Source organism: Macroventuria anomochaeta, assembly GCF_010093625.1.
Source record: "Macroventuria anomochaeta strain CBS 525.71 unplaced genomic scaffold BU25scaffold_16, whole genome shotgun sequence".
NCBI lineage: Eukaryota > Fungi > Ascomycota > Dothideomycetes > Pleosporales > Didymellaceae > Macroventuria > Macroventuria anomochaeta.
In genome coordinates this window covers 581,021-595,231 of record NW_022985377.1, presented here as the reverse complement: position 1 = coordinate 595,231, position 14,211 = coordinate 581,021, and the positions used below count along the sequence as shown (strand labels likewise).

Here is a 14,211-nt window from a genome sequence, read left to right as displayed (position 1 = left end):
ATCAATGCGACTGAGCATATGATCCAGCAGTACTCATGCTGTGTATGGATGAGGTCCTACGCTCTGATTGCCATACGTTCAGGTCGATTATGCGTACTTCAGTCGACCTTGATGGCTCCATATATCCTCCCCACGAACGCGTAAGCTGCCAGGAAGCCGATGGTGCCAGTGAGCAGCCCATACACAGCGCAGGCGAGGAAGCCGTAGGCAAAGAACAACATACTCGACACGAAGCCGCTGATGTGTAGCTTGGTGAAGTAGCAGTAGATCAGATAGGCATACACCCAGATGGAAGAAGCGCCGCCGGTTGCGAAGGAGTGCCACCACCAGTGGTAGTTTTCTGAGCACAGCAAAAAGTATGTGGCAGCGATGGTGAATTCGACAACAGTAATTGTCAATACGGCGCTGACGACTCCTGCATAGCCGAAGGCGTAGTAGTATGTCGTCTTGTCCACCCACAAGCTCTTGACAACGAACATGAGCTCGACAAAGATGACCATAAACGGGAAAAGGCCGGCAAGAAGGAGTTTCTGTCCACTCTTGAAGTACCATCGCTGATCTGGGATTTGACGAGGAATAATATTTGCTCTGATAGGGTGCGTGTATGCGCCCATACGCTCGAAACCGAACCAACTACCGACGTAGACGAGCGGAAGCTGCACGAAGAACCAAAGCATGATAAGTGCGATGAGTGTACCGAAAGGTAGTGCCGTACTTGAAGCCTGGATCCATACAAAGAGGTTGAGGATGAAGATCGTCGCGAATAGAAGACCAGGAACTAGGGACGCAGTGATAATGACGTTCTTCTGCCACGTCTGGCCTCCAAATGTCTTGTATATGCGAGCTGAGAAGTATCCGGAGAAGACACCAGCAAAGACGAACAGTCCGACGCCCACGCTGATGTAGCCGCCACGGAAGCTTGGGTTGAGGACGCCCAACGTGCTGAGGACAATGAGACCAAAAGCCATGTAGAGGAGCTGCATTCCGGAACCAACGAGAGGAGCGAGGAGGCCGCCGTAGGCTGGTGCTCGGAAGACATCGCCATGCAGGAGCTTCCAGCCCGCTGTGTCTTCGATCTCTTCTTCGTCCGAAACCATGTTGTCTATATCCAAATCAGCTACAGGTCCAAGGAGGTTGCTCTTCTCTCGTTTTGGCGACGACGTTTTGCGACTGGACTTGGATTTGATGCCAGCCAGACCGATGTCCCGATGACCGCTGATGTCGCTGCGAATCGTGCGCGTCAGGACAACTGAGAGAACAGCGGTCAGCAGGCCGCAGATGACCAAGGAGTTGACGATGGCCAGCCAATGTACGTTTGCGCTGTCGTCTTGAGCTACAAAGTACATGTCCCAGCGGTTCTGCCACTCCAGACGGTCATCTTCACGCCAGTAGACTGAGTATGTGTAGGGTATTGTCAAAGTCGTAGGCTCGTTTTCGGTGTCGGTGCTGTTCGTGCTATTGGCTTGAGGAACAAGGAGGAGCGGCTCATGTTCGCCTTCAATATGTGCTGGAAAACCGGACTCGTCTCGATCATTTGCCGTAATGCTCCTTGGGAACACCTCGAATCCAACAATGACCTTCTTGCCCTTATCGCCGTCTTTTCCTGGCGCACGGTGGTACCGAATGACAAGTGTGACGTGATTGTTGAGCAGATACTCTGCAGGTCCACCCAGTCCCAACCTTGTCTCGTCCCCGAGCTTGAATCCTGCTGCGTAGTACTTCCTGCTCTTGTCTGTTGTCTGAAAGCTCGTGGCGCCGGGTAGATTATCTACGATCCACTCAGCAACGTAACCGTCCCGTATGAGTTCGTTTGCTCTCCTTATGCCTTCAAGGTCGATCGTCTGACTGCACAAGTATCGCACTTCCTCATCGACACCCATGACCAGCTCGTAGTCAGAAACGACGATGCGGTCACCACGCAACACCTCGCCCAGATTGAGAGTTATGCTCGTCCCGCTTGTGAGATGTCCTGCGCGTAAACGACCGGTCGGTGGGCAAACGAAGGGAAGTTCGGTGAATGCATACTGCAGTTCGCTATAGTCAGAGTACACTTTGTTGACGAGGAGTGGTATCGTGTCGCCGTCACGGTAGCTTTTGTACGAGAAACCTGCAATCGTCAGCATGCACGTACTCAAGAAAGAGCCCCGAACAAACTGACCTGGTATATAGAAAGCTTGTGTGAGGGCCAGCAGTGAGCTGGCTACTATCGATGCGCGCATTGCGAGTGTGCTATCGTGGTCGTGTCTAGCAACAGCGCGGGCGGCATACGATGTCGAAAGGTGTCGCAGCAATATGTGGACATGTGATAGCAAGTTGGAGATACAGAGCCGAGCGAGCGAAAAAGTGTAACGTGGTGAAAGGCAAGTTATCCAGTAACGGAAGTGGTGACGAAGCGCGAGTGACAACGAAGGGAAGAGCGACAAAATGCGCGAAGGCAGCAACAATACCTGGTTCGGAAAGTACTACGCAACGAAAGTTACCTCGAGCATCACGACGAAAGTGCAAGCACAGCTCCAGACGTGCAAAATGAGCACTGCGGTGGTATTCGAAATTGACACACGCCATGACGCGTTCACGGCCGATCAAGGAGGCTCTGGCCCCACAGCGACGTCCAGGGTCGAGATAGCATCGCGAACATCATGAAATCGCAACTCATCCAGCTGCAGGTTGCGTGTTGATGGATCAACGATGCAATGGTACCTGGTATTGAAAAAGAAGGTGACATCGCTGTAGCCAGGACAACAGGCAGCGATGCATATCGATAAGCTTTCAATACGGGGAATACGAACCTGGATCCACCGCGTCGGTAGCCGCTCACGTGCCATCCAACACAACACCAAATCTCACATGAGGTGTGGTTAGTGATCGTCATATCATGTGGAAGGAGAGCGTGCGAAGCAGATGGAATTGCTTGGACTCTTGTTGTATGATGTGCATCCACCTCGTCGACCATAGTAATGGTTGGTGAAAGCACGCATTCACGATTACGGAAGCCTGGACGCACAGTGAAAGGTCACTGCACGGCTATATCAGATATGTCCAGCCTATTGTTGACCTTCCATTACCTTTGTAGTCCACTCCCAATCCACCTACAAGTGCACTCACTGGTTCATGATCCCTCTCTCAGCCCTACACTCACCCGATCCCAGAATGTCAGACACCACGGTCGAACAATGGATCTACAACCTCACACGCCAATACTCGTTCCCCATCCGCCCTTGGGATTTTGACCCTTCTGATCCTTATGCCAAGGCAATAGATACGTTCCAATCTTTCACCAGTAGGATTGTCGCAGCTCTCCGACATGACGACGTTCGGAGTTGGTCTCTCGTCCAAGACGGAAAGCTGAACAAGATCTACGACGACCTGCCATGCTTCAATACTTGCACCGAGTACATGAAATTTCGGGGTTGGGTGAAAGATGCAACTTTTAAGCACCCCCAGCGACGTACACCCAAGCAGCACCAGTGGCTCTGTATCGTTGATTTGCAGGAGTCTGAGCCGACATATGATATCGAAGCCACAGTAATCCAAGCAGCAGATTACCTTTCGACCTGGAAGAAACGCGCATATGCCATCGAGAACCTCATGATAGACTGGCCCACACAGTATTTCTTCCGCAGCAAGCATGCCATAAAGGATGCCGAGGAGGATGGTACTGACTTCGGTGACTCGTGTTGGATCTGCGCAAATGACTTCGACGCAGATCTCCATCTACCACAGCGAGGCCCTTGTGGTCACTATCAATGCCGGCGGTGTTTCCAGAAGGCCCTAGAGCATGCTGCTGCGGAGTACACTTGCGCGTTCTGTCGTGCCTGTCTGATCTGCGGTACGAATTCTTGTAAGAACCATATCATCCCTCGCGAAGAGGCGCCTCCACATCCACTCAACGATCTCCTGCGGTGGGAGCACTTTGTCTGCCCAGTAGGTCGATGCACAGCGATAGAGCCGCTTTGTGGTTTCTCACCAAAGCGATACTGGAGCCTGCGAGAACAGTCCAGGAAAAATCGCGTCAGATTGACGAAGATATACTGGTACCTCAAACAAGATCTTACTCCGGAGCATCGGGCTCATGTGGGGGAAGAACTAGATCACCTCTACAATGGAATTCTGAAGGCTCAAGTCGAGCAAGCATGGGCGCTTCAGATGGAGGATGAGGAGACAGAGCGGCGAGCGACGTTGCGGGAAGCGGTTCCTTTGCTTGAGACTTCATAACCCTTGCGCTTGTTTTTGCGCTAGTGACGGGAAGAGATTCAGATCATAAGATGTATGGACAATAAATATTAAGCGTGCGCTGAATCACCTCTGTGAACCCCTCAGTTGTCCCAAAATAATACAGTCCTGCAAAAAAGTTGCAGAAACGAGGAAGAAGGGTTAAAGTCCCTCCCTAGGCAATGGGACACCCTCCGTGCTGGGACATACAAGGGGTACCTTGACTTAAAGCACCTCGCTTTCTTCGCACACGTGAACACCTGCTCTGAATATGATGAAGCTATGTACTACCGCTATTCATACATGTCTAAAACTTTGCATAACGTGTTTTACAAGCGAGTCGGACAGACAAGCGAATCGGACACCCCACTAAGTTTGCCCACCTCTGCAGACACATTTCTCAACAACGTGATAATATAATATATAGCAGATTATAGAGTAGATTAAGCAGTAGCTACAGTATCTTTCTTGCACGTACGTGAGTTGTGGCCACGCTCTCTGCACCTTGTGCAGCGCGCAAGAGCCTGACGACTAACACCTGATTGCTCTCCTCCCTGACGCTCCTCACGATTAATCTGCTCATCAGCCTTACGTTGAGCGAGTAAATCCTCGCCAGCTCCCTTTGTTAATACCCCATGCTTCTGTATACGCTTCTTCTTGCGTTGTCTACGTGCTGACGCTGCCTCATTAGCTCTCTCAAGACTAGCGATCCGATCACGCATCAGCTCAGCTGACAGCATCATTACTTCAACCCCTTTCTTAAGCTGGTCAATTGCTTCAATAATTGAAGCTGGTGATGAGCTCTTGTGCTTGCGTACGTTGCTTGGTGTACGAGCCTCCCACAGAGCCTCTGTGAGAGTGTTACGATCAAAGGGCAACCCGCAACAACACTGAACGAACAGGACTACGCAACGATACGAGAGGAGCCGAGGAACTGAGTATCGATTGACCCGAGCAGTGAGGCCGCGTCGGCGATACTCAGTATGATCATCACTCTCAGTTGAGCAACTCGAGCGACTCGAGCAGTTAGGACGCGTCAGCGATACTCAGTGTGATCATCAATCTCGGTCGAACCGAGCAGTGAGGCCGCGTCGGCGATACTCAGTATGATCATCAATCTCAGTCGAGCAACTCAAGCAGCACGAGCAGTATAATCGGTACGATCAGTATATTCGGAACGCTCAGTATACTCGTTACCGAGCGATCTGAGCAATCCTCCTGCTCAAGTATATAGCAAGTAGACACGCTGCCCTTATGGCATCGTGTTCAACATCGTCAATCAACTTTGTTATTAGAATCTCACTTGATCTCGAGCCAGACAGTATACTCTGTACTACTCACTGCAACCAGTCGCCACGGTCTTTGACTAGACGACTACCTGACTATTACAAAGGTTATTACAACCCGCCCGGATAGTCTACCCCTGACCACCCGAGCTTTGCTTAGGTGACTGTCAACCCCTACGGACTCCCTGTACCTCCGCTCATCCCCGAGAACCATCATGCAAGGACGTCAGACCTTCTGTATTTACTGGCGTCACAGGCGTTACAGGCGTCACCTGTACTTCTTCAGGGTACGGTCGCACAACCTCATAAGCTGTAGGAACAGCGAGGTCTGCAGGCGGCTTCGGTGTGTTTCGGAGCACTCTCTCTGGGTTAAAGGGAAATAGGCCGCTTGCGGCCCATGCGGCCGTGATGTTCCTCGTTGTGAACGCTCTGCCCCTTGCAGGGTCGTACAGAGAGGTAAAATCCTCTTTACTAATTGTGTCTATACCTCCTCGGTTTAGGCGCTTAACTTGATCCCGATAGGCCGTCTTCAAGGGAGCAAACACTCCAACGTTGCACGGTTGAAGCTTGTGCGAAGTATGAGAGGGGAGGCGGCACAGAACAATGTTGTTGCCAAGGCAGAACTCCAAGATTTCCAGCGTTTCATGAGTGCCAAAGCCATCACAGACTAGCACCCGTGGTTTGCCGTCAGCTATGTCTTTGGTTTGGGGATCAAAAACACACGTAAGCCACTCTAAGCAGATCTTAGAGTCATTATACCTGTTCTCAGAGTGGCCATAGTGCCATCCGGGTGTCGGGTGCGTAGTCCAGTTGCTTCGGTGGGTCGATGCTGGCCAAACTATAAGAGGTAGCAGCACTCTCCCGTCGGCGCTTATACACTCGACCGCAGTCACCATTATCCGCTTGATACCGGCACCTCTATAGTCGCGTCTATTGTCCTTACCTACCAGGACCTTGACAGAGCCAAGCTTGCTCAGCATGCCGCCTGTTTCGTCCATGTTGTAAACATTTTGTGGAAGTATTGCAGGGTCCCGCAGCACTTCTCCAATCACTTCAAACCACTCTACGATCTTATCGTATATGTTATTCTCATGACATCTCCAGTCTATTGACCTGACTCTCCTCGATTTGAGTCCAGGATGGCGTTTCTCGAAGCCGCAAGCCCAGTTCTGTCGTGATGGTCGTTCAATATTCACAAAGGAAGTCTACGCTGATATGTTAGTCATGATTCGCAACAGCTCATAACGAAGTTGTGTACCGTACCTATGAAAGTGCGAAATCAATCAGCTTTTGCTCTCGCCCTCCTTCTTGCCTTCGTCCTTTTTCGTCTCCTCTTTGTCACCAGAACCGCTGCCACTTCCCCTGTAATGGCTGCCCTCCTTACCCGGTTCGAAGATGGTGTTACCTTCAAGAGCAGTCCCATCAGCAATATTCTTCACATTACAGACACGAGCACCTTGGTGGGGCACATACAAGAAGCGCAATGTGCGTAGCTGCCGTCCTTCGTCAAATCCGCTCCGGCTCCACACTCAGGACAGAGGACCATTGTAGAAGTAGTACGAGTTGTTTCGAGTTTGATTGGGTAATGCGCATGAGTACCTGAATAGACGTTCACTGCAAGAGATCCAGGATGATGATGAGGCAGGAGCAAGCGAGCCTCGCGCTAGTGCGGGGCATGATGTAATCACGCGACGCGTTTGAATATTATTCGGGCGAAACTCACGATGAGAGATAGCGAGGAACTGACAAGCTGGGCGATTCTCGTTTCTTTACTGTGTGTATTCCGCAGTACAACAGTAACATGTGCCGCTGCTTAGACTATCAATTTGAGCTTGTACATTCGTATAATGACAGTGTCCGTCGTATACCACATCAGAGCTTCTCAAGTCACTTGTCCTCCTTATCAATCGCAAACTTCTTCAGCATATCCATATCCACGCTCTCCAACGCCCTTTGATTCGTAGCCTTCAACACTACCTTGGGCACCTTCTTATCATCATCGCCCGTCCTGTTCTCAAACGCCTCCTTCCAGCGAGAAACGCATAGGCACCACTTGCAGCCGTCGGTAAGCCCAATGTCGCGCAAGTTGTTGCCCTGTGCGGCGCTGTAGTCGAGGAACTCGTTTGTGACAATGCCGGCGATGCTGTGGTTGCCGTGATCGGACTTGGGCGCTTCGCAGTAGCCCGAGCGGGTGAAGCCTGTTAAGGGCTGTGTGGAGTGGAGGGAGAGGGGCTTCTTGAATACTGAGATGTGTTATAGGCTGTACCAGAGTAATCGGGCGGACAATGGCTGGTGCAGAGCTGCGTCGAATAGCAGGCTTGCGCATAATGTTTCTCTGAGGGCTCAATGCCTTCCAATGATGTCGTGATGGTCTTTAGAAAGATGTGTACGTACCATTAAGTGATTGCGACATATCCTCTCTACCTGATTCCTTCTCGAGTATGTCTTTCGCAGGGTATCTCGAGTATTCAACTCTGACGTCGTGAACCTGTGCGTAACGTCTTCTCCCTAGACTCGTAATGAAGTTTCGAAGGAAGCGCATCAAGAAGGATTGCAGGTGGTACAGTCACGCAGAATATAGGTGTAGCTGAACCGTAGTTGTATCATGGTGATGCTCACGACTGCGTCACAGATCTGACATAGATGCGTGTGGACAGCAGCAGCCCGCCGCAAGATCGGCAGTGCGATCTGCTTGGCTGGAACCCTGAACCTTAGGTGCGTGATCGGCATCGTCAGGGTCAATTGCAATGCAAAGTACCTCTACCAATCTTACGATTGCCGAGAGGTCATTGTTGAGCGATTGTGCATGCGTTGAGTTGTTGATGTGGACTGACTGTTCGGTCGGTATATCGCTCCGAGTTCGGCGCCTGCTCAGGACGTGCTGCTGAACGCTAGGATGGCTTGGTAGAGGCTCCGAAGGTCACAGGCGATGCACACGGGCAGAATACGAGGTTTGGAGATTTGTCTTATTTGTTTGTACTATGAAGGGTATATAGACTGACGCGGTTCTTTTGTATAGCCATTATGCATCATTGTCGTTACTGCACATGTAGGGTGATTCAAAGTCCCCTGTGTTGATAAGTTATAGCAGAGATGTCACAAAAACTCCGGTTCCCAAATGCGTCCCATCCAACAGTTGCAGCGCAACATGTAATGCAAATCAATAACCAAGAGCAATGCGCCGGAAAGTGTCCCAAGGGATGAGGAATAAACCAGCCCATCTTGATATGCAACTTGCTGCCATCCTTGTGTAACTTTTGTGACGTTGGGTATAGAGACGAAACGCGTCCATCAAATCGCGCATCAAGCGCCCAGGTTGGTGCGAAACCTGTCATGCTCTTCTTCATCAGCGCTGCACCCTGGCGCCGGCCTTGATCTCCCTCTTCATTTCTTCTAGCTTCTTGTGCATCTTGAGCAGATCGTTTCTCTGTGCTTCGGTCGGCGGAGAAGTAGCCTCCGTCAACGTCCAATACAGCTCTTCGTACTTGGTGTAATACTTTTGGAACCTTTGAGACAGTTCGACTGTCTGGCGGAAACTCAGGCTTGGGATGGTAGGTGATGTAGTCGAGGACGACGAGTCGCCTGGAGAAGGGTGAGAGTTGTTGTGAGTGTAGCGGGAGACAAGGCCGACATTGATGCTGGCGACTTTCCGGACCTTGGGGGCAGTAGTAGGTGTGTTGGAGGTGGAGGAATCGTCAGACTTGCGCTTGAGAGAGACGTTGCTCGAGGGAGTAGAGCCGCTAAGCCTGCCGTTGGTGTGCGAAAGGGTGTGGTTAGGCGTTGCGCGATTGGCGTTGGACTTTTTCACAGCAAGACTGTGATTGTGAATGTCGCTATCAATGTCGTTTGCCTTGCGCTTGAGTGATCGATCAGAGTTGCCGTACGATGACTTCACAGGGGAAGCGGCTGCCGCAAGAGCCTTATGGACTGGATGGCTGTCCTCGAAGTCGCTAGCGTTGACTGGAGGTGAAGCTGAAAGAGGAGAAGGGTTCTTTGGCTTCGTGTTGTAGACAGGCTTGACGGGTCTATGCTGGCGGTTCTGATAAGAATCGCGTGCAACAGCCATCTTGGGCTTCGTGCGTGGTGTAGAGTTGGAAGAGTTGACTTCGGCTGTGGGTACCTTCTTGGTACGGATCTTGGGAGCTTCAGTCGATAGAGCAGGGCGGGGGGCCGCTTTGCTGTCAGAGGAGGCTGGGACCGGCGTTTGCGTTGCTGCTTTTGTGACATCCTCATTCACCTCCTTTGCAACTGGCTTGTCTTGCGGCACGATTCTGTCCTTCACTGCCTTGCTCAGCTTGCTGCCACCCTCCTTGATCGTCTTGATTTTCTTCTCGCCGTCGGCCTTCTTCTCCGCAGTCTTGTCATCAGCCTTCTTCACGGCAGGCTTCTTCTTGGTGAAATCTGACATCTTGTGTAGAGGAGTCGAAGCTTTGGGCTTTGCCTCCAACGGCTTCACTTTCGAGCGTGATAAACATTTGCCCTGTCCTCGCTCTTCACGTGGCAGCAAGATCTGCCAAAGCTTGTCATCTTTCGTCAATCGGAGGCGATCAAACGACTTGATTGCACCTTCGATCGCCTGCTCTCGCTCCTCAGAGGTTGCGTAAGGAAAGTTATAGGGGTTAATTTCGCGGAACGATTTGTCAGTCAGCTGCCACTTGTCTGTGTCTTGGGTAGAGCGCTTGGCAATCTTGGGCAAAAGCTCCCGCATGCTGGCGGTAGATGTGCGACATGTCTTAGCAAGAGAGGCCTCATTCGCAGGCTCACGGGCGAGCAAGTGAATGACGGGAACACGAAGAGCAGCAATGATAGCCTCGTGAGTACCGCTCGGCTGCGATGTAGGAGGGCGTTTGTGCATGGGCGAGGCAGGCATGCTTGGGAGCGGCGAGCCGACCTTGGAAGGCGCAAGGTGCACCGGCTTGAACCCTGTCGAAGGGTAACGGCGGTGCCCAGGAGTGCGAACAGGAGTAGCATCGCCGACGATAGTCCTGAATTGCAACAATTGTCAGTCCAAGTGTTCTCATGTCACTGTGTCTATGTGTGATGCACGCAATGCGAGGGTACAGGGGCGGGTGAGTCTCTCGACTCGACACCAGAGATCGCTGGGCAGCCATGGGAACACCGGGGAGGCATACTTGTTGGCTTCCTTGAACTCTGAGATCGCAGCCATGCTACTCTTGAGGGTGGCTAACGCCGAATCAACGCCCGCTGTCACATCTGCGGCCTCCTGCACAATGAGGTTGTGGTTGATCACGCCGGCGAATTCGAGGTCATCGTCGCTGCCAGTCCCGCTGGATTTGTACAGCTCGTATGTGTGCGTCTCGGGACTGCTCTGCAGTACGTGGGTCTTGTCGCCGCATTTCAGTTGCTGTTGTTGTGCTTGTTAGCCCTGGTCGCTCTTGCCATCTTGGAATCGAGCTCCACCACCCAATGCACCAACACCAATTGGTGACTACACGGCAAACTCCAAGGAATCGGTACACATACAGGAGTCCGACCAAAGAGAATCTGTGGCGGTTTCCCGCTCCTCATACTCTCGAGGAGCTCGTCGACAATGTCCTGGGTCATCTCCACCTGCATGGCCTGCACCGACGGTGGTCTGTCTCCAATGTCGCCATTCGGGGCGCCGACGAGGGCAATGCCTCCTGACGGGAGCATTGTCGTCGTCATGTTTGGTGTTCTGGCGTATCGTCCCTGGAGAGAGGCGGAAAGAGGCCTGGAGCTCGCACCCGGAGATGTCGTCAAGGGAAGCAATACATGGAGAGAGCACCCAGGCACGATCAGGTGAGCAAGCAACCAGCGCGGGCGTGAAGTGGCGGCCCGTCACTGAGCTCCTGATGTTTGATCGAGTGTTTGCACTCCAGGAGTGACGAGGAGCGAACAAAAGGCTCGCTACTCGAAGGACCGTCAGACAAGGTCGGTCGGTCAGACTGTCATAGCGCGGTGGTCCCGGATTCCCAGCGAGCAAGCGTGCACGGGTGTCAAGGTACGGTGCTGAAACGATTGGTTGTTACGAATGGAACGAACGGCAGGCAGGACCGTTCTAAACTCGCAAACACACCTCGAAGTGCTCATACAAGTGCAAGAGTGAAGAGGAAGAGCAGGTGCAGCAGCAGCAGTTGGCAGCCGAGCGAAGCGTGATGTTGGGCGAGCGTGCATGCCTGTGAGGGCGGTGGAGCCGGACAAGGGCGGTCGAGGGATAGAACATTACGCCTGTTCTGGATGCCAAATCCAGCGGCGGCCTGCATGAGAGGCACCTTGTGCTACATCAATCTGGAGCCTTCTGCAAGGCATTGCCTTACTGCGCAGGCTGGTTCCCATTCTATATCATAAACACAAGCCATGGCCGCCGCAATCAGCCCTGAGACCGAGTGCGCTCGAGTGCCTGATGCCTCCTCAGACCGCTCATGTCCTTGCTCGAGTCACTCAGCACTGCGCCATGCACACCGTCGCTGACTGACCTGAGCATCGCGCTTGGTCTGGCGCCAGGCTCGGCAGCTCCACCGTCACTCGTGGCAGGCCTCCGGACAGCAAATCGCTCTGCGTTTAAAAAACGACAGCGGCGGAAGTTGGGTGCCGGGCCAAACACCCTGGTATCTCACGCCAGCCAGGGCCGGAGATGTGCTGGCGTCTGTTTCGACCCGGACGTGCGCCAGCACAGCGTTTGAGGATGCAGCGTCGCCATGCCTCCTGTTGACCTTACGCTTCACATCTACACAATTCATTCAGGGCAACCTTGATGCTCTGGAGGGCATGGGCGCCTCACCAGCAGGGGACCGCAGAAACGACGCGGCATGAGGCTTCGGCTGTGAGCATCACGTCACCTGCGCGCGCTGTCACCCGGTGTGGCGGGTTCGTAGCCATCGGTGTTTAGGTCAGCTTGATCGAGACGCGCTACGGCAGCCATCTGCCATCTGCACCTGGCAGCGAACGAGACCTATTTTGGTTACAGCCCTGGCTCGCGGGAGCCCCGCACCTGGAACCAGCCCGCAAGACAAACATGCTCGTGCTGGCGACTGCTGCGAAGTGCTCTTTACAGTTGCTGCTCCCCAGCACCGCGAAGGGGAGCATATCGGGAGTGGATATTACCTACATCATCAGGTCATGTTTGTACCCACTCCTGCCAATACTTCCCCACGCAGCCGTGGACTCATCTCATACACCACCCCACTCCGGCAATCGCCCACTTTTGGCGTGAGGTGACAGACAAGCAAATCAGGCAAGCGAACGCGCAGAACAACGCAGCAACGCAGAGTCAAACCTTGGAATTGACTGCGTGAAGCAAACTAACGAGCACTAGGAGACAGACTAGAAATATATGCGTGTCGGAACTTCGCATTCGGCTCGGCGGAGAGCAGGAACAACCGGCTGTGGACGAACATGTTACTCTGCAGGTGCGTGAGTAACCACAGGTGCAGGTAGGCGAGCTTGAGCTTGCTTGATCTCGTTCGATTCATGCAGCGAAGCCAGCGCTGGCCGGCCCCGTATTGCTTACGACTGCAGGCACCCTTCAACTTGCCCTGCAGACGAGTCATTCTCAATACTCTGCTAAATTAAGTTCGAGGCGAATGTCAATCAGCAATATGGATGCTATACCTGCAGTTCAAACACATTGCTCCAGATGACGGGCAGGCTCTGGAAAGCAAGCCGCCTTCTACGTTGATATTAAACGCAAAGCCGCCGCGGAGTACATAGATGAAGTACCACAAGCAGCAGTCACCAGATCACCAGGAACAACAGGCTAGTGCCGGTGTTGCCTTTGTCCAGTTCGCCTTCACTCGTGTAACCGCGTCCCGGGAACTCCAGACCCCATGTGGCCGGAGTGCAAGACCCGACGACTCTGAGAAAGTAATCGCATAGTCTGGATGGATACAAGGAAACGAACTCGTGACAACACTCTCAACAACAACTAGAAGCTCAAGGACAGTTCTGAACATCATTACATGTCACACGCAACCCAAACTTCCGGAATTGCTGTGTTACCTCGACGTTCAGAGTGCCAAATAATGGCGCTTGTCTGGATCCTTCTTGACCGTGAGGCTGGCTGGCAAGACCGCCTCGTCCACCCATTTCACCTTACAGCACACCACAACGGTTTGCTTTTGCGGTCCAGCGACAGCACCCCTCTCGGTAGCAAAGCCCGACACAATGCTCCGGAGTTGCTCGCAGCCTGCGAAGGACTTCAAGTTGAGAGGACTTGAAATGAACATTGATCGCCGATCTACCAAACACCCATGCAAGCACTTCGGTACCTGATCATCGCTCACCTTTCTTTTGCACGGCCGTCCATACTGTACACGGCAGACGCCTCATTACACTTACAATTGCAGCGACCCATCAAATCCAGAGCATCCCCCTTGATTCAATCCCTAACTTATTTCGCTTCTTTCCATATCACCAGGCACACCAATCTCGAAATGCAGCCTAACCCCTCGCATTCCAGCTCGTGTTCTGGCGCTTCGCAGATTGGTTACCAGACATGTCACACTGCACGCGTCCCCATCCGGCAACGTCCTCTAAACTCGTTTGGGCAGTCCATAGCAGGTTGATTGGGGATATCACTCCTACACGGATATACGATATTGGAGCGCTTCACGCCTGCTATTCATGCCATGGGATGCGCAATAAGACGCATGCTGCAAAGGACCTTCGAGGTCCTTCGTGTTGTGGAAGACGATGCCGGTCGAGGAAAATGTGCGCGACTTGTGGATGTGAC

The 14,211-nt window shown here is 52.7% G+C and overlaps 7 protein-coding genes across 7 annotated transcripts; 1 reads left to right on the top strand and 6 right to left on the bottom strand.

Moving 5' to 3' along the window:
- Positions 1-27: 27 nt before the first annotated feature.
- On the bottom strand, positions 28-2,321 carry BU25DRAFT_59073 (endomembrane protein 70). The gene is made up of 2 exons (XM_033711936.1): positions 2,159-2,321; positions 28-2,107 (listed from the first exon to the last, which is right to left on the bottom strand). Exons 1-2 carry the CDS (start codon positions 2,217-2,219, stop codon positions 99-101), a joined length of 2,070 nt encoding a protein of 689 aa, XP_033561900.1. The 5' UTR covers positions 2,220-2,321; the 3' UTR covers positions 28-98.
- Positions 2,322-2,861: 540 nt separating this feature from the next.
- On the top strand, positions 2,862-4,233 carry BU25DRAFT_410846 (uncharacterized protein). Its single transcript, XM_033706401.1, has one exon. It carries the CDS (start codon positions 3,151-3,153, stop codon positions 4,213-4,215), a length of 1,065 nt encoding a protein of 354 aa, XP_033561899.1. The 5' UTR covers positions 2,862-3,150; the 3' UTR covers positions 4,216-4,233.
- Positions 4,234-4,655: 422 nt separating this feature from the next.
- On the bottom strand, positions 4,656-5,024 carry BU25DRAFT_341199 (uncharacterized protein; the record flags this gene model as incomplete). Its single annotated transcript, XM_033702849.1, has 1 exon — positions 4,656-5,024. A coding segment is annotated over one exon (369 nt), but the record flags the coding sequence as incomplete, so codon positions are not given.
- Positions 5,025-6,781: 1,757 nt separating this feature from the next.
- BU25DRAFT_341443 (uncharacterized protein) lies at positions 6,782-7,044 on the bottom strand (the record flags this gene model as incomplete). The annotated part of the gene is made up of 2 exons (XM_033702868.1): positions 6,782-6,931; positions 6,955-7,044. The coding sequence occupies 2 exons, from the start codon at positions 7,042-7,044 to the stop codon at positions 6,782-6,784; spliced, it is 240 nt and encodes a 79-aa protein (XP_033561897.1).
- A 213-nt stretch (positions 7,045-7,257) lies between these two features.
- On the bottom strand, positions 7,258-8,308 carry BU25DRAFT_410841 (uncharacterized protein). Its single transcript, XM_033706400.1, has 2 exons — positions 7,893-8,308; positions 7,258-7,741 (listed from the first exon to the last, which is right to left on the bottom strand). Exons 1-2 carry the CDS (start codon positions 8,038-8,040, stop codon positions 7,386-7,388), a joined length of 504 nt encoding a protein of 167 aa, XP_033561896.1. The 5' UTR covers positions 8,041-8,308; the 3' UTR covers positions 7,258-7,385.
- A 536-nt stretch (positions 8,309-8,844) lies between these two features.
- BU25DRAFT_341106 (uncharacterized protein) lies at positions 8,845-11,165 on the bottom strand (the record flags this gene model as incomplete). Its single annotated transcript, XM_033702844.1, has 4 exons — positions 8,845-9,689; positions 9,804-10,483; positions 10,631-10,863; positions 10,983-11,165. The coding sequence occupies 4 exons, from the start codon at positions 11,163-11,165 to the stop codon at positions 8,845-8,847; spliced, it is 1,941 nt and encodes a 646-aa protein (XP_033561895.1).
- Positions 11,166-12,737: 1,572 nt separating this feature from the next.
- On the bottom strand, positions 12,738-13,273 carry BU25DRAFT_59037 (uncharacterized protein). The gene is made up of 2 exons (XM_033711935.1): positions 13,092-13,273; positions 12,738-13,043 (listed from the first exon to the last, which is right to left on the bottom strand). Exons 1-2 carry the CDS (start codon positions 13,106-13,108, stop codon positions 12,782-12,784), a joined length of 279 nt encoding a protein of 92 aa, XP_033561894.1. The 5' UTR covers positions 13,109-13,273; the 3' UTR covers positions 12,738-12,781.
- Positions 13,274-14,211: the final 938 nt, after the last annotated feature.

Excerpts from the sequence above, each read along its gene's own strand:
- BU25DRAFT_410841 (XM_033706400.1), bottom strand. The coding sequence starts at position 8,040 with ATGCGCTTCCTTCGAAACTTCATTACGAGTCTAGGGAGAAGACGTTAC. Across the intron at positions 7,742-7,892 it reads TATGTCGCAATCACTTAATG|TATTCAAGAAGCCCCTCTCC; the intron begins GTACGTACACAT and ends AACACATCTCAG.
- BU25DRAFT_410846 (XM_033706401.1), top strand. The coding sequence starts at position 3,151 with ATGTCAGACACCACGGTCGAACAATGGATCTACAACCTCACACGCCAA.
- BU25DRAFT_59073 (XM_033711936.1), bottom strand. The coding sequence starts at position 2,219 with ATGCGCGCATCGATAGTAGCCAGCTCACTGCTGGCCCTCACACAAGCT. Across the intron at positions 2,108-2,158 it reads ACAAGCTTTCTATATACCAG|GTTTCTCGTACAAAAGCTAC; the intron begins GTCAGTTTGTTC and ends TGACGATTGCAG.